General features: G+C 37.8%; 2 protein-coding genes across 2 annotated transcripts in view; one reads left to right on the plus strand and one right to left on the minus strand.

The window, feature by feature from the left end:
- The window catches only part of map7a (microtubule-associated protein 7a), an 11,089-nt gene extending 10,887 nt beyond the window's left edge, over positions 1-202 (minus strand). Inside the window, exon 1 of the mRNA XM_046062172.1 lies at positions 5-202. The gene's annotated coding sequence lies outside the window, so the exon portion shown is untranslated. The remainder of the gene's footprint in view (positions 1-4) is intronic.
- Positions 21-21,999, plus strand: LOC123978733 (otoferlin-like). Its single transcript, XM_046062168.1, has 46 exons — positions 21-300; positions 467-801; positions 1,009-1,094; positions 2,820-2,874; positions 3,981-4,051; positions 4,561-4,687; positions 4,769-4,823; positions 5,045-5,176; positions 5,301-5,363; positions 5,482-5,566; positions 5,649-5,808; positions 6,049-6,235; positions 6,369-6,555; positions 6,893-7,116; positions 7,433-7,541; positions 7,905-8,082; positions 8,397-8,517; positions 8,608-8,708; positions 8,817-8,907; positions 9,002-9,118; positions 9,212-9,364; positions 9,516-9,705; positions 9,968-10,092; positions 10,199-10,333; positions 11,317-11,478; positions 11,563-11,682; positions 11,806-11,967; positions 12,100-12,262; positions 12,434-12,507; positions 12,745-12,771; positions 12,897-13,028; positions 13,158-13,230; positions 13,972-14,090; positions 14,283-14,420; positions 14,715-14,846; positions 14,983-15,110; positions 15,240-15,410; positions 15,714-15,874; positions 16,043-16,185; positions 16,315-16,403; positions 16,571-16,669; positions 16,873-17,114; positions 17,397-17,575; positions 17,714-17,814; positions 18,504-18,711; positions 21,529-21,999. The coding sequence occupies exons 5-45, from the start codon at positions 4,006-4,008 to the stop codon at positions 18,682-18,684; spliced, it is 5,382 nt and encodes a 1,793-aa protein (XP_045918124.1). The 5' UTR covers positions 21-300; positions 467-801; positions 1,009-1,094; positions 2,820-2,874; positions 3,981-4,005; the 3' UTR covers positions 18,685-18,711; positions 21,529-21,999.
- The last annotated feature ends 410 nt before the right edge of the window (positions 22,000-22,409 follow it).

The raw sequence follows: 22,409 nt of genomic DNA on the forward strand, positions 1-22,409 counted from the left end.
CAACCTAAGGTGTCACAAATCAGGCTCATTACTTGTGACAAGGAGGGGAGATAAGAGAAGTTAAATGCCAATTAAGTTTATCAGAATTTAAACAAACATTACTGTTTACAAAAAATGAACATGAGGTGTGGCGTATTTGCATTAGTAGTGGATGGTGGAATGTAATGTTATATGAGTGAGGAATGTTAGTGTTGAAGCCACAAAATGTCAAACCACACCAAACCAAAAGAGAGCAAGAGAGAGGGACAATGGGCTGGCATTAATAGCCTTGGTGGAGGCCTAAACTGAAGGAGAAGACAGGTATGTAGGTATGTTTGGGCAAACTTTTATTACACAAATAGGCTGAAGCTTCTTGTCCATTTAAGTAACACAATGCAATGGTTGATATAAAAGACATTTGAAACCATAGGATAAACAAACCAATCATTCAGATTTGGAGTAATGAACTTTAAGTATGTTCCTATAGGGTCACTTGAGGTCAGATCCACCTTGGCCCTACGAGCTTGCTGCCTAGTACAATACCCTACCTTGACACCAAACAATAACAATGCCCTCTGGCTGTGTTTCACTGATGAAGCTTGCCAAGCTCCCCCATCCAAGAGTCTGAAAAGTGGCATAAGGATACACTACACCAGGGTCAGGTGGTGTCCCCGCATAGTCACTGGAGCACAAACAAGATGGTGATAACCCACCTACAACCAACAGCAAAAAAGGGCTTTTGGACACTGGACCTACATGGGATAAGATTGCATGATTGGTATCAAGTCATTCTGCGGTTCACCTTAGACGACATTGTCAAAGGTGTCAATTTAAGGGTTTGCTCATGCATATTCATTAATGTTACCTAAATATTAATCCAAAATACAAATAATAACTCTTTTGGTATTGCATTAGTATTTGATGTTTGTGTTTATAAACTGACCTTGCATCCCTATTGAGAGATTCTCTTTTTTCAAGTGAGGCTGTTTTTAATCAAGTTACTACTACTATCCTTTTGTTCTTTATCAGATCGCTTAAGTCAACCATGGCACATTGGTTTGGTGTCTGACATCAACTTCAAAGTTTAAAGTTGTCAACACCCATCAGAGAATGAGGTTAGTATATTAGACTAAAGGGGCAACCTGTAACTTTGCACGATTGATGACATGGTTACCACCCATCCTGGAGGAACTAGGTGCTCTAACCCATAGTTGCCGGTATTGAATCATGTAATTAAGAGCAGAGTCCCTCAACAGAGTGGTCAGGTTGGTGTTACTAAGAGTATCATAGACTTCCAGCTGAGCAGGCAGGAAAAGGATGTATTTGTTACATTTCTAGGTAAAGACAAGGAAAGTAGTTATAGCATAAAGTTAAGCATGTTGGTTTTTTTTTGATACACATCTTCTAAATATTGGTTTATATATGTATCATTTAATATAGAAAGCTAAAATGTCCTTAAGCGGGTAAAAAAAAAAGTTTTCCCAATTTAATAATAATAATAATAACATGTTTTCTTATTATTCCCTCTAAGCAAAATCTATTTATTTTGTTGTGAACATTGATACCTCCACATAATGAGGATGCCACATGCAACACTGACTGGAGCGCTTCAATAATTTAGAGCCTTGTTTCATCGGATACCAGAAACTTTAGACTTTGACGTATGGCTTACAGACTGGCTGGATGTGTAATTGATGAGATGATGAGTTTTACTTCAGTATTCAATAACGGTTTCATTGAATAGAAATTGCTAAAGCATGCCTCAACCCAGCAAAATAATGCAACATAATCAGTGCTTTTATCAGTGCTTTATTTTCAGTTTGTGGGGAAACACATCAGACCACATTTTCCTTATTTGATCCCAATTCATTGAAGTGAATAGACTTGTGCAAATAATGAATCAACAGCGTAAAAGATTTGAAATTGAGGTCAGTTTTTAAACCTTAAGTCTTAAACCTGAATGAATTTAAAACACAAGGTGTTGCAAATAGGACTTGACACTATTTTTTGAGTCCATTACAGAAGACAGTGTGTCTGCACCAATTTGAAGCAGCGCCCTATTAAAGATTAAAAGGGAGCGTTATTCCAACTAGGCTGGGCTGACATTTTACTTCCATGAAATTCTATCACTAGTGACACTACAATACAATGATTACCTCATGCTCACATATTTTGAACCTTTTCCAGTGAAGTACTGTTTTGATATTTCGATTTACAAATAGATGCACAGTGCCAAACTCTTTTTGAATATAACAAGAACTTTTTAATTGTGTGTTTCTCTTCACCTTGTAACATGACAGATATTTTTTAATCTTTCTGAAAGGCACAAAAGGCAACATCTTGGACTTTGTGACATTATTACTCACCATTACCTTAGTTAGGATTAGGCTTTTTGAGTTTAATTTTTTAGCTGTATTATGCAGAATCATTATCATCATTATCATATCAGTTGGATTAATTTGATGACCCCTGGGTCTGTATGTTAAAGGTGCTGGTTGGCTTTACAGTGACCATCTGAAAGGATGATTTAGAATTCAAGAAAAAAATAGTTTTATACATTTTGTTTTGTGCACAGCTTATGTGGATTGGCAGGCTCTGCTCACAGTGACGTCTCTCAGCAGTCCCTAGTAATAGTTACCAGTCTCGGGTTCAACACTCATGCACTATTCAGTGGTGTATCACATCACTCCTGCCCAACTTCAGACTTAGACAAACTCAATTCTTTTCTGTGCAACTTTACTTTGTAGCCCCATTCTTACTGCTGTGGAAATGTCTAAAATGTTTTAGTTAGTGTTGCTTCCACCTCAGAGAAAAACAAGAAGTTGCTGTTTTACTTGCAGGAAATTTCTTGGAGCCACTTAGGGGAGGGAGACAAGAGCGTTACTTTCTTGTATGGTATGTATATTGACATCACATTATTTCATCTGCAACATCATGCTAAGAAAAGATCAGATGAAACAAGTAAAGCTTTGGCATTTAGGCCTCAATATTTTCTTTGAGGAGGGACTTTAAGATGACTAATATATACTACTAATAATATTTGATCTGTCAAATTGTTGAGAAGATTTTTTTTTCTGTTTGGATATCGCAGAAATATTTCAGACTTTGCATTCTCAGTCTCTTTGTGCTTTGTGGTTAATCTAAACTTTTTTCAACATGCAGCTCAAAAGGGTTTAATTACTTTGCTGAACTCTTAATTTTGACAAAGTTTTGTGATGCGTTTCAAATACACAGTACATAGTTTTGAAGTGTTCCACTTACATTTAGGAGACAGGTGTCAGCCCATAGGTCATCTGTGTATACCTTTTGAAAATGCCAATGTTGGAAATAATTAGCATGCTTGATCACATCAAAAAATTTACTTTGAAGATTAAAAATGTACACTGTGGAAAGGGCACTTTTCTGATTAATTATAGCAGATTATTAATTTAAGTGTATTATTTTTCACAGTGCATGTGAAATCTATCCTCTTTAATTGATGTATTAAGGTCAGCTGATTTGAATAATTAAAAGCCCCTTTTGAAGTCTAAACCAGGGTGTGGTAGAACACAGACACCCCTCTTAAAATGATAGCAAAGATACTGTACTTTAATTCTGTCATGGCACTTTGAAATATGTTTCTTAAGTCGTGTGTTTTGGTTTTGAATAAATATACATTCAATGTTTTAAATGCTCTTAATAATTTAACAAGAGCTAGTTGCTCTTGGACTTTTTTTTTTGATTGAAATTAGTCGGTGGCCTCCTTCTTTCTCCAAGACATTGGAGTAACGTGTCATGGTTTAGTCTGCTGTGGCTTTACACTTAAGAGGTTTTGTGGCTGTTCAGACAGAAGAAGTGGGGTTTTGACTGTACAACATGCATAGAAAATAAGATTAGTGTGCATAAAAACCTCTTTGGTTTTTAATTAATTGAAAGTAGTTCCATCTATACCAATGTTGTCTTAATCAAAATACAAACCTATCTTTAATGAAATAGTAAATAACTTTAAATTTCTTTCACAGAGCACACAAAGAATTGATTTGAACCATGAAGCGCAGTAAGCACCGTGGACTCAAGGAGGACAGAAACGGAGGTATCAGTAGTTTAGATGGATGACAGATTAGGTGGATTAAGATAGGAAATCCTGGCTGATATTACAAACCCCTTTTTGGCTTTCAGCCCACTTCAGCCACACTACATAACATTTTTTAAAATCAAAGTTCCAAAGATTTTCTTTGTAGTATAGTCTTATGTTGAAAAATACAAATGTAGCAGTTACTTGACTTCTTATTTTGAACTTGTCAATAACCTGTAAATGGCATAGTAGGTCTTTATTGTGGGCCTTTATTAACCAATCCTGCAGTATATCAACATATATTCAACATTACTGCTAGTATTACACACCCTGTCATCTATGACCATTTTCAATTGTCATACCTTGTCACTGACTTTTATAAAAAGATCCCAGGATGAATCAAACACATAATATAACACAATGTTTGAGCAATGTTTGCATTCCATGGTGCAAGAAAGTTTTCACTGTCACCATTTTTAAGTACTTTTCATACTAATTTTTGTATGCAATGCTTTCTTGCTCTCCAGATGAGCCAGCTATTCTGGAGACAGAGAACCTGGATCGTCAGGGCATGTTCATGGAAGGAGGCCCAGATCCCGACACCATCTCACTGGCCTCAGTCACAGCTGTCACCACCAATGTATCAAATAAGAGGCAAGCATGGTTCTGTTGTGCATATGACTGCCTTTTAAACATTTGTATTGCTCTTGTTAATCATGTGAATCTGTCTTACAGATCAAAGCCAGATATAAAGATGGAACCCAGTTCTGGAAGACCAGTAGATTACCAAGTAAGAGATATCTTACAAATCATTTCATTGGCCCAGTTATTTTATTTTTCTAGTGTGCTGATGAATTACTGACCAGTCGTAGAATATTTTTATGATATTACTATACTTGCACAGACATGGTTAATCTTAATTTTTAGTCTGACACTATTGGTACATAATCAGTCAGTTAAGACATCAGTCAGTCACTCTGTCAATTGTCTACAATTACCATTTAATTTCAGGTCAGTGTGACCGTGATTGAAGCCAGGCAGCTGGTGGGACTGAACATGGATCCAATGGTCTGTGTTGAGATTGGAGAAGATAAAAAGTACACTTCAATGAAGGAATCAACCAACTGCCCATACTACAATGAAGTGAGTCCATCATTACAACTTATTGTATCTATATTCATTTCTGTTTTGGCGAAAAGAGCTTACTATGAATCCAAAAACAGGGTTGATACTAACAATATTTTCACTAATTTTTTTTTCTGTCCAGTATTTTGTGTTCGACTTTCATGTCCCTCCAGATGTTATGTTCGACAAAATCCTGAAGTTGTCAGTAAGTTGTTTAATAATTCATAACAGTGTAACATAAAATCAAGTCATATAAGCCCTTGTTTGCTACAAGAGAAATGTACTTAATGTTGCAATGTTTATTTCCCTGAACCAACTCTCAGGTAATTCACTCCAAAAATCTTCTGCGTAGTGGAACACTTGTTGGATCCTTTAAACTGGATGTTGGCACAATCTACTCCCAGCCTGGTAAAGAATCAACGAAAATCTGCTTTATCATGAATTGATGATAGTTATGTTTCAGTTAATTAATCAGTCTTTTGTGTTGCAGATCATCAGTTTTACCACAAGTGGGCTTTGTTGTCTGACCCTGAAGACATCTCAGCGGGTTGTAAAGGCTACGTAAAGTGTGATATTGCAGTCGTGGCCAAAGGAGACACCATAAAGACTCCACACAAGGCCAATGAATCAGATGAAGATGACATAGAGGGGTAACTGTGCATGGCTCTTTTTTCGTCTAAAAATGTACATTGTCGAGAAGGACACTTGGTAGCCATTGATGAATTTATTAACATGGCATTTGCACCCTTAATGACTGCTTTATCAGTCATTGGATTTTGATTTAAGCATGTAAATGTGATGCAGAAATATATTCAAGAAATATTTCTTTCAGCTCAGATGTTGGCATTTTGTTTGTTATCTTATTTCATCATGTCCCATTTCTGTTTCAGCAATCTCTTATTACCAGAGGGGGTGCCTGCAGAGCGACAGTGGGCTCGTTATTACCTGAAGATCTACAGAGCTGAGGGTCTCCCCAGAATGAACACCAGCATAATGGCCAACGTCAAAAAGGCCTTCATAGGAGAAAATAAGGACCTGGTTGATCCTTATGTCCTAGTACTGTTTGCTGGGCAGAAGGTAAATTATAGTACGGATACCAAACATTCATTGCTCTCTGTTTCATCTCAGCCAGGTCAAAATATACATTACACTGACAGTACAAATCCTGAGTTGATTCAAATATACATATGACTGGAATGTGTGATTACAGGGCAAAACATCTGTTCAAAAGAGCTGCTATGAACCTATCTGGAACGAGCAAATTGTTTTCACTGAGATGTTTCCACCATTGTGCAAACGCATGAAGATCCAGATCCGCGACTCAGATAAAGTGAATGATGTTGCTATAGGAACTCACTTCCTGGACCTGCGGAACATTTCCAATGATGGGGACAAAGGTGACGTATCATTTTTGCTTTTAAACATTTTTCCTAAAAGTCCTCCTTCCTGAATTTCTGACACATTCATCCGATCTGGACAAAAGCAAGTGGGGTTGCTTTTAACACTACAAGGAAGCATCCTTAGGTTGATTGTTACCTCATTTAATTGCAGAATAATTAATTTGGATGTGGGATACATTTGAGCATCTTGTAGTTGTACACAACAATCATGCAGGTTTTTTGACCTTGCAGTCAGATCTACTTCGTTCTGTTAAAAGCATCTGTTATGTAGTTCCATTCCATCCATAATTTGCATATTATCAAATGCAAGTTATATTTATTCCTTATCTCTCAGGCTTCCTTCCCACGCTGGGACCTGCCTGGGTTAACATGTACGGCTCCACTCGTACCTACACCCTGATGGATGAGTACCAGGAGTTAAACGAAGGGCTCGGAGAGGGAGTGTCCTTCAGGGCCCGTTTGCTCATCAGCCTGGGCGTGGAGCTCCTGGACCCCTCCTCCCCTGACATTACCAGTTCCACAGAGGTGCAATTGGAGGGAGTACCCAACATCTCAGAGGTGGGTCCCTTCTTGGATGGGCAGCCATGCAGATGAAGCAATTGTTACTCCTGCTGACAGGTCATTGTGCTGCAGTTATTGTGAATTATTAATTATCTTTATTTAGCCCACCTGGTGCATTATTAACATGCTGTTTGCATTAATGCGGCTTCTTTTTGTTGGTGGGCAATGTAAGTCACACAGCAAATTCAATTGAGCACGGAGGGGCCGTAACTCCATGGTCCTCAGGGATTCAATTCTCACTGTTCCACAGCTTGTAGTACAGGGTTGTCAGGACCACTGTGTTACTAAAGAAACTTGTTTGTCTATTCCACAGACCGCTACTGGGAAGGTTGAGGAGTTTTTCCTCTTTGGGTCTTTCCTGGAGGCCACAATGATTGACAGAAAGATTGGTGATAAGCCCATCAACTTTGAGGTTACCATAGGTATTTGCCATTAATTACTTATTATCTATTTTTCATAATGTCCCTCACTGTCTCATACTGAGGCTTAAATATAATCTTTGGACACTTAAGCCATTTTAAGTGTAATTCTTTTGCAGAATTTAGTGAGAAATATGCAAATCCTTGCTCAACGTGCTAAACTGGCATTATGTAAGAGGAATCCCAACCTGATAAAGTTGCATAAGAAAGTTTCAGGAAATACCATAGGTTATTAACATTATTAATGTTGTTGCTTTAGTTAATATAGAAGCGAGCCATTTTTAGAGACTAAGTATGCTTATCACCATAAGTTGAAGGTGCAGCACATTTAAGGGTATGACTAGTAACAGAGTTGCTGTGTGCCAGGTTACTATGGAAACGAGATTGATGGGGTTGCCCAGCCAAGAACGAAGGGGAAGAAGGGTGACGGCGACGAAGAGGAAACTGAACTGATCCACAACTCCAGTGACGAGGAGATTGATGATGACGGGGACCTGACTTCAGTGGCAACTACTCCCCCCATGAAACCTGTCGTCACTGACAGGTCAGAGCAAAAATATTATCACTGAGTGGCAAATAAGAACAAAAAACTGTTGCTGAGAAAGAGATTCATGAACACATTCTACTAAAAATAGAAACTTGATGCCTAAGCTGTTTCTTGTTTTGCAATATTACAGTACAAAAAATTCCCAGATGTCTTTTGAATTTTGATACATTTCTCATTGCCTTTTGAAAGTTTCTTCACTTTGTTAGATGTAATTTTGTAGGATAATGCGCCACAATCAACATCATAGTTTAACCAGCCAGGTGATTTCTTTTTCCATTTTTATGAAATGTATTCCTTATTTGTATCCTCAGAAACTACTTTCACCTGCCGTATTTTGAGAGGAAGCCATGTATCTACATCAAGAGTTGGTGGCAGGACCAGAGAAGGAGGCTGTACAATGCCAACATTATAGACAACGTTGCAGATAAACTGGTAAGTCATGCACAATGAGTGTAGAATTTTAAAAAAGTACATAGAATTAATTTGTCTATTGGCAGTTCAATGATTCTATTGCTGCTACAGGAGGATGGACTGAATGATGTGCAAGAGATAATCAAGACAGAGAAGACCTATCCTGAGCGTAGACTGAGAGGCGTCCTTGAGGACCTCAGCCAGGGCTGCAGGTCTGTCGTCACAAGCTCAAACTACACATTATAAAAGCTAGCTGTTTGAATGTTAAGTCTAATAGATTCATGTAGACCTTGACACTAACTGAGCTTTACGTCTTTCAGTCAGTTTCTTTCCCTGGCAAACAAGGATCAGAACCTGTCTGGCAGAACCAAACTTGACAGGGAGAGACTGAAGCTGTGCATGTCAGAAGTGGTATGTCAACTAGAAAGAATGTCGTTTTACTTCTTCTTAATGATTTTTTATATTTGAACTGTCTTGCTAAAGGCTGGACTGTTTCTGGGTTTAGGAAACTATTGGCCAGCAAGCTAAAGCCATGAGGACCCAGGTGAAGAAAAGCACAGTGAGAGATAAAATCAAGCTGGCTCAGAACTTCCTCACAAAGCTCCGCTTCCTGGCTGATGAAGTAAGATCTACAATATGATGTATTGTACCATATACAAAGGATTTTGTTTGTTGTACATGCTTTTTTCATTGTGAGCAACATTTCTTACTGCAGCCTCAACACAGCGTTCCTGATGTTTTCATATGGATGATAAGTAATGGGAAGCGCATTGCTTATGCACGTGTTCCTTCCAAAGACATCCTTTATTCCAGTGTAGACGAGGAGAAAGGAAAGGACTGTGGCAAAGTCAAGACAATCTTTCTCAGGGTGAGTTTACACCAAATACACTTAGATAACCGATTAAAATGGAGTTAATCTAATCTTCTATGTATTTTAAATGTAATTCCTTCCCATTTTTTGTAACCATGCTGTTTTGCCATGACTAAATAATACTTATTTTTTTCCTCATATACTAAAGATCCCTGGTAAGAAAGGTTTTGGGCCTGCTGGTTGGACAGTCCAGTCCAAGATAGAGATTTATCTGTGGCTGGGTCTGACTAGACAGCGCAAAGACTACCTGAATGGCCTGCCCAATGGATTTGAGGAAAATAAGTTGTCCAGAGGACCTGGTCTGCCGTCCTCACCTCCCATCAGCCTCACCTACATGAGTAAGACCATCAAACAATTCTATATCTCTTCTATGTTAACTTCACACACATTCTAAAACAAAGTGAGATATTTACCATTAGAAAACATCTGACAAGTTCTTTTACAATATGTTAATTTATCAATTGACAAAACTATGATATTTTAAAAACCTTGTCCAACATGTTTTAGAGAATTAAGATAATTATAATACAACCTTTATGCATGTCTGTAAATGCACTGCACACATCAAATGTAATTGGACTTCATCTTATCTGGCCACAGTGAAACAGATGTTCCAGCTGAGGGTCCACATGTACCAAGCTCGCAGCCTGTTTGCCGCCGATAGCACAGGTCTGTCTGATCCCTTTGCAAGAGTTTTCTTCTCAACACAAAGCCAGGTCACTGAGGTGAGCACACACGAAAGGCTTTTTAGAAAGTCAGCTATCAGGCAAAGATATGAGTAATTGTTTAGCTGATCCCGCATCTTTATCAAATGGTTTGTTTTCTTTCCAGGTGTTGGCTGAGACTCTGTGCCCAACGTGGGACCAGCTGCTGGTCTTTGAGAATGTGGAATTATTTGGAGAGGCCTACGAACTCAGAGATGACCCACCTATTATTGTCATTGAACTCTATGATCAAGACACAGTGGTAAGGGTTGTTTTGAAATAGAGATGCCTCTATGTTTCCATTTGTATTCATGTGAGCAAACAGTCTGCTTTCACACAGCTTGAATTTCCAGATAGCAATCCTCCATCCATACCGTCCAGATAATTTAAGAGCCTGCCTGTCTTACACTTGAAATGTAATATTAAGCACGCCACTTAATGAGTCTGATATGCCCTCGATAATGTCTTTTACTATTACTTTTTATTTGTAAAACGGTTGTGGATTTTAAGGGCTTTTGAGATTTGGCACTTTAGTTTGTGTCAATAGCAACTTGATATGAATCATATTTGAAAAAATGCTTTTGCTGACTTACAATTCTATATTTGCTCCTGGCTATAACACCATTGTTTTGGATGACCATTTGGATAAGTAGAGTGTGGATTCTGATGGCTTGATATACTGTAGAAGCACTGTAATGTGTGCAGAGTACATTGTATTAAAAGGCATGCAAGAGGAATAAGATATGTCCACAATGATAGATGGACCCCTCCTTGAACAACTTATACCTGTTGCATTCCTTTAAGTAAAATGTTTGTGTTTTTTTGTATGTACAACAGAAAATTTGGACTCTTTTTAACCACTAACTGCAAGAGAGATTTAATATTATATTTTAAGTGATGATTTCAATGAATGGTCTGTTTTGCAGTTCACTGGTTATTTTACATATGTTGCATTTGTCATTTTTGTCTTTTGAGCTCTTTTATCTCTATTGCTTTTTTATGTAATCTGCATAGAAACATGTGCATTTCAAGCCATGTTTCTTGCTGCTGATTATTAAGGATTTCTTCATAAGCAACCTTGTTTAATAACTTTTTTTTTTTAATTTAAAAAATAAAGTCATTGTAACATGAGCACAGGTGGATTGGATATAGTAGGCTAAAAAGACCATTATTTGAAATATTCAAACCAAAATTCATGTTTTGTGGTGTGGATATTTAAGATTAAATTTACCGTTATGCTTCCAGGGTAAAGCTGACTTCATGGGCAGAACATTTGCCAAGCCTGTGGTCAAGATGGCGGACGAGCACTATGGTCCCCCACGCTTCCCTCCACAGCTGGAATACTATCAGATCTACCGTGGGAACTGCACCGCTGGAGAAATGCTGGCAGCCTTTGAACTTCTGCAGGTTAGTCTGTCAGACACATCTAGTTGTGAGAGTACTGTTTACAAGACCAAAGTTGTCGTAAAGCTTTCTTGTGTTGTCTGTTAGATTGGCCCCAATGGGAAAGCTGACCTGCCACCCATAGACGGTCCAACAGATATGGACCGCGGCCCAATCCTGCCTGTACCGCTGGGGATCAGACCAGTGCTCAGCAAGTACAGGATTGAGGTGAAGACATTTTGTTTAACTTGACCACTGGGATTTAATTATTAACAGCAACAACAAATGTATTTGAGTTATAAAAAGGAAAGTAAAACAACTACTAAATGACTGAACCTCCCTATCCCTCAGGTTTTGTTTTGGGGCTTGAGGGACTTGAAGAGGGTGAATCTGGCCCAGGTGGATCGGCCTCGTGTGGACATCGAATGTGCCGGAAAGGGAATACAGTCTTCCCTAATCTCCAACTACAAGAAAAACCCCAACTTCAGCACCCTTGTCAAGTGGTTTGAAGTGGTAATTTAGCATTAAAATCACTCTATTAATATTTACTTTTAATATCACCTGAATCATCATGTTTTCATGAATGTTTTCTCCCCTAGTCAATTATTCTTGTCAATCAAACTTATTCCGGATTTTGTGTGTCAGGATTTGCCCGAGAATGAGTTGCTTCACCCGCCACTGAACATCCGCGTGGTGGACTGCAGGGCTTTTGGACGCTACACTCTGGTTGGCTCCAATGCTGTCACCACCCTGCGGAAGTTCATCTACAGGCCAACAGACAAGCAGGCCAACAACTGGACTACCACAGGTATAAACTAAACCTGGAGTCATATTACACTGTAGTGCATCCTTAACATTATTCTTACTTAGGAACAACATACAATTATCTAAATTGAAAAGATGAAGTACAGTATGCGTACAATAACATGGTTCTCATGAATTATATAGATAAAAGCATTTCCATGTGTTTACCTTTCAGAGGAAATTATTGTTGTCAACATAGAACCTGAGCCTGGTTTTAAGAAGATGGACACTGTGGTCAAACTGGACTCTGTAAGTTTAATTTTTTGAATGTAAACTTCATACAAAGTACATATATATATAAATTAGACCCTGTTTAAATAATAATTCAGAACAAAGGACATAGTTAAAATAAACAGCTCTTGTATACAAGCAAGGTAACAAATACAGAGTAAACAACAAATCAGGTAATGATCATGATGACTGTTTATTAATTGTACAAAAAATTTCACATTAGTCGACATCATGCAATTTTGGCTTTCTCCCTAGTGCTCTGATGCTGTGGTCAAAGTTGAGGTAAGCAAAGTGTTATGCATTTACTATGCTAGCATAGTAAATGCTTATTTAATTAAAGTTGAAAAATTTTATGTTGTAGCAAGAAAGCTTTACTGACAACATGTTTAATGCATCTTGAAAAAAAGGACGATGATAAGGATGGGAAGGGTAAAAAGAGGAAGAGGAAGAAGGGTGATGAGGTTGAAGAGGAGGAACTCGACGAGAGTATGTTGGACTGGTGGTCCAAATATTTCGCCTCCATTGAAACTTTGATGGAGGTGAGTAACAGGAAAACAGCCATTTTGAGTCTTGAGTCAACTCAGATGTTAACCTAAGTATCTTGGGGAGACTGGATCTTGTTTTGGTCTTGATAAATTTGGTTGAGAAATGACCTTCTCCTCCTACAGGCTCTCAAGGCTCAAGAAGCTGCTCTTTCAGATTCAGAGGACAAAGATGACATGGGCGTTACAGATGGCAGCGGTAAAACAAGATGAAACAGCAAACAAGACCAGTGTTTTGTTTGTCTTCAATTTAAAAGTTGTATATTACCCAGCATGCTTTAGTGTACCTCTGTGACAGCTCTAAACCAAGTAGTAGCTACAAATTCTCCCTGTCTTAATGTGGTGGAACAAAGTAAGGTCATAAAACAAAGAAAGTACTCACTTATTGTTATGCATGTTCATCTTTTTTTATACGTGGGACACTTGCTTTTTCTCTTCCATATGTGCATATTAGCAGTATGCTTGCCATGAAAGTTGTCAGTGAAAAATTATAGTTTATCAAAATGCAATTTGATCACGATTGAACATATAAAATACATTTGAAATATGTTTTGTTCTGTGCTTTATCAACCAGGCTGCACATAATCCACTATTTATAATGTGACCAAATGTATTATGCATGCAAATGTAATATACATATACTTTGGCATGACTTGACTGTGCATGATAATGGCAAGTACCAGTCAAGTTGTGAGCTTGTCTTTTATTGAGCTTTACAGAGACTACACAGCGGCCTGTCTGGAGGATCCTGTCCCACCACCAAGTATCCCCACTGAACTGTGAACTTCAATAGTACACAATTCAATGGAATGCTTGTTGTTTGCAGTAACAGTTGGCTTTGGCAACTTTCATGTGAAATTCATGTCTCGAGTGCTCTGCTCCTCCAACCCTCTCCCCACTCCTCCTCTTTGCTCTGTCCTCACCACTAACCTGTACTCAGATATCAAACCTGATGACTCTCCTGTGAAAGGCACCAAGAGAGGAAAGGGAAAGAAGGAAAAGAAGAAGCCGGGAGTCGATCCATTCGAGAAGAAAAAGCCAAAGCTGGATGAGCTCAAGGTATCGGATGCTGAAAACAATTCACATTCAACCTGTTTTGTGTGTGTGTGTGTGTGTATGTGTGTGTGCGCATGCGCATGTATATATACTAGGTGTACGTGACATGGTGGGACAGGTTAAAGTGTAACCTGGAGAAAATGCCCTGTTCAAAACCGAATTTATGTTATAATAATTTTTATGTTCTCTTAAAAGGTTTACCCAAAGGAACTGGAGAGTGAATTTGACAACTTTGAGGACTGGCTTCACAGTTTTAACCTTTTCAGGGGAAAAGGTGGTGATGATGATGACCAAAACGTGATGGATGAGGACAGAATTGTTGGAAAATTCAAAGTGAGAACAGAATGTGTACATTACATAGAATAGGATTAAGTTCTCTCTCTATATATATAGATAGATATATAGATATAGTTCTCTTTCGTTGCATTTTTATTTATAAGTCTCTATAAACATTTGTCATTTATTGAAACAACCTCGTCGTAGATTACTCTTTTTGTTTAGCTAACATAGGACAGTTGCAGACAGTAAAGAATGCTTTACATGTTGCGTAACAATTTTTAGGTAACATGTTTTTCCCCTATATTTTCTGCAATATAACCATTCTTTTGTTTAACTGTGCCCCTTTAGGGCTCACTGTGCATGTACAAAGTGTCGGACGACATGTCCAGAGAAGTGGGCTTTGACTCCAACATGGGAATGTTTCAGAACATTCCTCACAATGATCCCATTAATGTACTTGTCCGCATCTATGTTATCAGGGTAGGCTATGTGTTCTGCACTTTACTGCATTTTAATGAGAATACTACTGTAGATATCTCAGGAGATGCTTAGATTATCCTTTTCATTCTGAAATTATCATCATTATTATCATTATCATTATTATCATTTTTGATAGGCAACTGATCTGCATCCAGCTGACATTAATGGGAAAGCTGATCCATACATCGCAATCAGACTGGGGAAGACAGAGATCAAAGACAAAGAGAACTACATCTCAAAACAGCTGAACCCTTTGTTTGGCAAGTAAGTAGAAAAGCTTTGTTTTTGATAAAAGTATTGTTATTTATATGGTCTGACAAAGTAATTACTATATTACGATTGTTTTAAATATTCACGAGAACCTGACAAATGCTGTATTTCTCATCTTATTAGATCCTTTGACGTGGAGGCCACATTCCCAATGGATTCCACACTCATGGTGTCAATTTATGACTGGGACCTGGTGGGAACCGATGATCTGATTGGAGAAACCAAAATTGACCTTGAGAACCGTTTCTACAGCAAACACAGAGCCACATGTGGTATTACAAGTAACTACGCCATGTAAGAATCAAAGACTGAAGTCCCTGCGGCAGTGTGTGGGTAGATTATGTAAAAATAGTGGTAAATTACTTGATACAGGATAGTTAAAGAATCATGACTCAGGTAGCATTAGTCACAGAACAGTACATGAAATTAAGTTTTAAATACTAATGGTTATAAGTCTTCTACATGTTAAACCATAAATACATGTTACACATATTTTCTATAATCAAGATATGTTTTTATTACATATTGTAGGGTTGTCATAGATTTATATTTCATTGTTTGTCATGCAACTGTAACTGCTTCTGCTGTTTTCTGTAGCCATGGTTACAATGTGTGGCGGGACCCAATGAAACCCACACAAATCCTGGCTAAGTTGTGTAAGGACGGCAAACTGGATGGGCCTCACTATGGCCCCGCAGGAAGAGTGAAGGTGGAGAACCGTGTCTTCATGGCACCCACTGAGATAGAGGATGAAAATGGTAAAGGTTCATTTCTCTCATACGCTCTTTTGTGTCTCCCACTGAAATAAACAAATTACCTACCATGAAACAAGTAAAGAGCAGGAAATTGGCTAAATGTTAAAAAATACAAAAGTGTGACTTCAAATTAATATCAAACCACATGGATTATTTGACAATGTTTGTCAGGTTTGAAGAAGCAGACGGATGAACATCTGGCTCTGACCGTGTTGAAGCACTGGGAGCAAATCCCACGTGTCGGCTGCAAGCTTGTCCCAGAACACGTGGAAACCAGACCACTTCTCCACCCTGATAAACCAGGAATTGAACAAGTATGTCATTCAGTGTACTCATGCTGGCTCTACTCCAACCAACTACACCTTTTAATCAAGACTCTTTACATTATAAAGTTTGGTTTACATCATTTAAGATCTTATCTGCTTGTGTTCATTTGGTTTTAGGGGAGAATTGAGATGTGGGTGGATATGTTCCCTAAGGATATGACTGCACCTGGCCCTGCCCTTGACATTTCGCCAAGGAAACCAAAGAAGTAGGTTGTCTAGTCAAACCTGTCAGTTTGTATATTTGCGGCCAAACTGTGCTGATAAAGTCCAACACTCAGAGGAGTGCTGCTTGAGCTTTTATCTAAATTAATGTTAAGGTTCCTATCATTATTGATGAGTTTTCATATATCTTGTAATTTTTGCTCATGTTCAGGTTTGAACTGAGGGTGATTATCTGGAACACAGATGAGGTTGTTCTGGAAGACGATGATATCTTCACTGGCGAGAAATCGAGTGACATATTTGTGCGAGGGTAATTAAAAGCCATATGTTTGTGATGTTTTTGTTTTTTTTGCTAGTTTATCGCTGTCTTTACATTTTTGGGCACAACTAGACAAAGGCAAATTCATAATACATGGTACCACAAAATTATTTGGAATAAAACTCCCAATACTTAAAAACAAAGCTTGCTTCGTTCAAGACTGTGACTCTATCCTACACCTTTTTCTTTAACAGCTGGTTGAAAGGGCAACAGGAGGACAAGCAGGACACAGATGTCCATTATCACTCCATCACTGGGGAGGGCAACTTCAACTGGCGCTTCGTCTACCCCTTCGACTACCTCATGGCTGAAGAGAAGATCGTCATCTCAAAAAAAGAGTCCATGTTTGCCTGGGATGAGACTGAATACAAGATCCCAGCTCGTCTTAACCTGCAAGTGTGGGACGCTGATCATTTCTCTGCAGATGACTTCTTAGGTGCAGTGGACAATCATTTATAATAACTGCTGGCTTCATGAATCACTGTTAATGCCACAGAATTAAAACAGATGTCGGTTATGTGGTAACTTGAGAGCTTTGTTTACCAAATACCACTTATGAAGACTGGATGATGTTTTCCAACAAATTGGATATATATTTTTTGGTACATTTTACACCTTTTCTGTAAAGAGATGGATCTGTTTATTAGCTACTTATTCCTCCATGCCAACAAACCTTTTTTGCATTTAACTGAGTGAGTTAAATACCATGTCTTTATAGGTGCAATCGAGTTGGACCTGAACCGTTTCCCACGTGGCGCGAAGACTGCCAAGCAGTGCACCATTGAGATGGTGACAAATGAAGGCGAGATGCCCATGGTCTCTATCTTCAAACAGAAGAGGATCAAAGGGTGGTGGCCATTTGTGGCCAGAAATGAAGAGGACGAGTTTGAACTCACGGTAGGTCAATGTAAAAAGTAACCCATAATGTTGGCTATGACTACAGAGACTAAAAATAAAATATTGGCTGAATGTATTAGCAGTTGAACAATAGCTTAAAACCTCCTTGTGACTGGAATTGTTTTGTTGTCGTTTTAGGGTAAAGTGGAAGCAGAGCTGCACCTTCTGACAGGAGAGGAAGCAGAGAAAAGCCCTGTTGGTGAAGGACGCAACGAACCAGAGCCACTGGAGAAACCCAAGTATGAAGGATGTTCTGTTATCAACCCCACTGTCCACACTTTTATTACTGACCACTCTTGATCTACTGTTCAGTTTACTCTATGGCTTGGCTACCTTTCACCCTCGCTGTAAACCACAGACACACTAATGCAAGCATACGTGTTGTTCAGTCATGTAAGTCCAGCTTGACTAAAAAAGTCAAGAAGTCCAAAAAGTGGCCTAATGCGAAACAGGCCAGAAATAACAAAATAAATACTGTGATAAATACAATTACAATAAATACATGAATAAACAAAAAGATAAATCAGCCATAAAAAAAATACGTGAATTCTCAAGAAAACATAAAACAAGCATAAACATAAATTATAAAATAACATAATAAATAATAACCACAATAAACAATTTCCCGAAATGAGGACAGACATTTGTACGTATTTACTTCATCCAAGTTCTGGACTTATACCTAGGATCTTCTTTCTTTACATGGTAAGTTGCTATTTCTTCACATGTTCTTCTTTAAGTATATATATCTATAAAAATCTTTATGTTCTCAAAATACTGTAAATTGTTTCTTTGTCTTGCCTTTTTCTTTGTCCTTATTTCAGTAAAGTCAGCTATATTTACATTTTTACAAATTTTTAATTTAGCTTAAAAAGAGAGCAACAGTAGAATGGTCCATAATGCTTAAAGTCTGTTTCTGTCCTTCCAGCCGCCCAGACACCAGCCTTCTGTGGTTCCTCACTCCCTTCAAAGCCATAAAAAACCTGGTCTGCAACCAGTACAAGTGGCTGGCCATCAAGATTGTCACTGCTCTCCTGCTGCTGGCCATGCTGGCTCTTTTCCTTTACAGCATGCCTGGTTACATGGTCAAGAAAATGCTGGGAGCATGAGATGTTGCTCAGACACCTCTGCAGAAGGTTTCCTTACAACCCTTACATTTTAAAAACTATAATATAATAGAAGCAATGATATAATTTAAGTAGGCCCCGAGTCATTTTTTGAGCAAAGATAAAAACAACAGCAAAACAACAAGCTTTTAGAATTCATTCTAAGCTATCAGGTGACAAAAAGTATTGTTTGAAATGCTCAAAATTGTCATCGTTTTGTGTCACCTGAAAATCTGCAATTTATAATTAGGTGAGTATCAGTATTGGTGAATCCAAATAAAATGTGAAACACAACTCTAAATAATTTATATTTTAAAAATTAATTAATGTAATCTAAAAACTGGCGTAATCTAAAATTCATACAAACTCTCTAAGCAGGTAAAGTATTAAGGCGATATCTCCAAAGTACATTAGAAGTCAGAATCCCAATACTCACTTACATTCTTTGCTCTCTGTCAACATCGTGTAACAGTTTTTTGTTGTTTTGTTTTGCTCCTGGGTAGTAAGTATTATTTCCTAATTGCTTATGCATTAAAAATATAGATAATGGCAGTTATTCCCCACAAACTTTACTTTTTTGACCAGTACAGTGATATTTTGAAATATACCTATTTCCAATGAGAAAACAGCTGAATTTGTTATTTTACTTTCACATAAAGTCTGAAAAAAACAACATATGAATCCAAATGAACATGTATTTAGTAATACTAAAGTAATACAAAAATGACTAGAAAAGATCTAGAAGTGAGTCATTTTCAAGATTTAGGATTATACTGTAAATCACCTTCACGAATCAGCCCCCAAATGTCAACAGATGTCTCCCATCACGTTCTCATTATGAGAGGTGTGGACTCGAGTCACATGACTTGGGACTCGAGTCAGACTCGAGTTACAAAAATTATGACTTTAGCTCGACTTGACAAAATCAAAGAAGACTTGCGACTCGACTTTGACTTAAACAGCAATGACTCGTGACTTCATTTGGACTTGAGTCTTTTGATTTGAGCTAACTTGACACTCCCCATGCCCGAATATAAATTATGATATAATATATCCAGCAAGAGGGAGCAATCACTGACCGTCCGAAGCGCGCCCGGCCGCATCCTACAGCCTATTGTGCCATAGTTCTTCATCAGAGTCTCAAACAGCTCCACATAGTTTTTGGCCTTGTAATTGCCCTGAACCTCTGTGACAAAGCTATTCTAAGCCGCTTTCTTCTTACTAGTGAGCTAAGTGTGATTTACTGTATAATCATAAATCTTGAAAAAAACTACTAATTTCTAAATATTTTGTAGTCATTTTTGTATTACTTTAGTATAAGTACATGTTCATTTGGATTCATATGTTGTTTTTTCTGACTTTATGTGAACAAAAAGACATAAATTTGGCCGTTTTCTCATTGGAAAAAAGTACATTTTAAACTATCACTGTCCTGTTCACAGAAGAAAAGTTTGTGGGGAATAATGGCCAATTTGAGACATAAGCAATTAGGAAATAACAGTTACTACCCATGAACAAAAAGTGTATTACATACTGCAATCAAATTGACATAATAGACTAAGATATGATTCCACAGTCAGAATGTCTCTTGCAAAATGTTTGTGATTTCCCTCCATATTTATATGAAGCATATTTGAAAAATAACCAAAAGTTTTCAGTGCACTAGTGTTCACAATATGCAGTGCATTGAAGACATAAACAACTACTAGAAGAACTTCATGTAAGATCATTCCTGGTTAATTGTGAGTGTATTTTACTTGATGTAGAGATAATGATAGCAACAACAGTACTTTACAAGCAACGACCGAAAGCAGCTGTAGCAGAAGCTTGGACCCAAATCTCCTTGAAACTGACTGATTTAACCATCCCTGTAGTAATTCACTCAGTGCTTACTGTAAATGAAATTAAATTTATTATTTGGATTTCATACTTTTGAGTTGAGTTCTTCTGGGCGATGTCTGTCAAGATTATGGTTAGCTTGGCACCATAGACATTGGCACTGATTTATGTTGGTTTACACGAATGTTCATTTGAATTTCTTGGGTCAGCAGCATTCAAAATTTAACAGGATTTATAAATTAAAAAAACAACAACAAATTGCAAAAAAACAAAGCATTTCTTTACCTCCAAGCTATGTGTGGAAATGAGAATGATACTCACATGTCCATATGTACTTTGAAAGAATTATTGTTCACTGTAATGATTCCTCCTCTCCATATTGTGGCTGTGAAATGATGCCTTCTTTATGCGACTGAAAGAGACGTGGGACAAAATCTGTCCTTGGCCCACGCAAAACTACTTCTCAAACTTTAGCCAAAGTTAATATGAGGCAACAGCAGTCTGAGTAGCCAAATCAAATGTGTTGTTGAAATTAATTCTGTGGATTCTGCCAAACTGCTTTCTTGCTAAGCTGCAGTGGAGAGAAAATAACAATTAGAGGGAAATTTGTACTAAAAAGACTGGAACTCTGAAAGATACCCACTTGCTTAACTACGGCCGCATATTAGTATCAGCTGAACGTTAGAAGTAAACACTTTATAACCAGTATGGACATGAGGAATGATTAACTACAGCGACCCATACCTTTTTCAACAGCTACCTTTTCATTTCTGGCACCACCACAAGGGATGCATACAATCTTTAATAATATGGGTTTAAGCACATAACCTCTGTCGATCACGCATTCTCTTCATCCAACTTTCACACCAAAGGGAATATCGTCCCTGGTGTGGAGGTAAGCAGGTATTATATGAGTGCTTTGTAGGAATGTCCTTCTGTGTACATTATTTTAAATATTGATTGTCTTTAGTATTCAGTAATTGTTTTTACGTTTCTCTGCTCCACCAGCCGTCCAGATATTGCCCTCCTCTGGTTCCTCATCCCTTTCAAAGCTGCGAAACACCTGGTGTGCGACCAGTACAGGTGGTTGACCATCAAGATTGTCACTGTTCTCCTGCTGCTGGCCGTCTTGGGTCTTTTCCTATACAACATGCCTGGTTACATGGTGAAGAAAATGTTGGGAGTCTGAGTTAAAACCAGCAGATGTTAACTTTTTCGAAGTGTGTGTATAATTAGAATTCTTTTGTGAACAGTTTGTATTTTGCCATTTAAAGCATTATTATATGAAAACTAAATCAATAGCAGTACTAATAATACATCTTGAGTGTATCCATCATTGGTTATTAATGTGTCTAATGTGTACAAATCTCAACATGCTACTATTGGTGTGATATTTATGCATTTTTTTTGTTTCTTTAAATGTGTTTTTCTTTATTCACATTCATTTAATTTCCATCATTTTGAGATATTAAAAGTCCATCTGATATAAAAACAAGGTGAGTATTTTTAACATAGTCTGCTTGTGTTGGAGTTCGGATTTTCTTGCTTTAACAATGTTTTGTCATGTCCTGTTTATGTCTCTATGTATGATATTTCAAATGTGTGCATAAATTGACCTCTGGACAGTCCCATTTTCTGGTAGTCCTGTCGTCTGTGTATATTTATATAAAAATATCTCCATGTTTTTGTGTTACAAATGAGTATGTATAACGAAACTGAAAGGACAGCCCATGCCTTTTTTATTTTATCACCAGTAATTGTAAGGCTTAACCGCATGACTCGGCCTTTCAAATGGATTTCAGCTCATAGAATCAAGTGGACTTGAGTCAACTTCCCATGCAAAATAACTACAACTCAAACAGCCTCTTAGTTACATCACTTTCAAACGA

This window comes from Micropterus dolomieu, linkage group LG11 (assembly GCF_021292245.1).
Source record: "Micropterus dolomieu isolate WLL.071019.BEF.003 ecotype Adirondacks linkage group LG11, ASM2129224v1, whole genome shotgun sequence".
NCBI lineage: Eukaryota > Metazoa > Chordata > Actinopteri > Centrarchiformes > Centrarchidae > Micropterus > Micropterus dolomieu.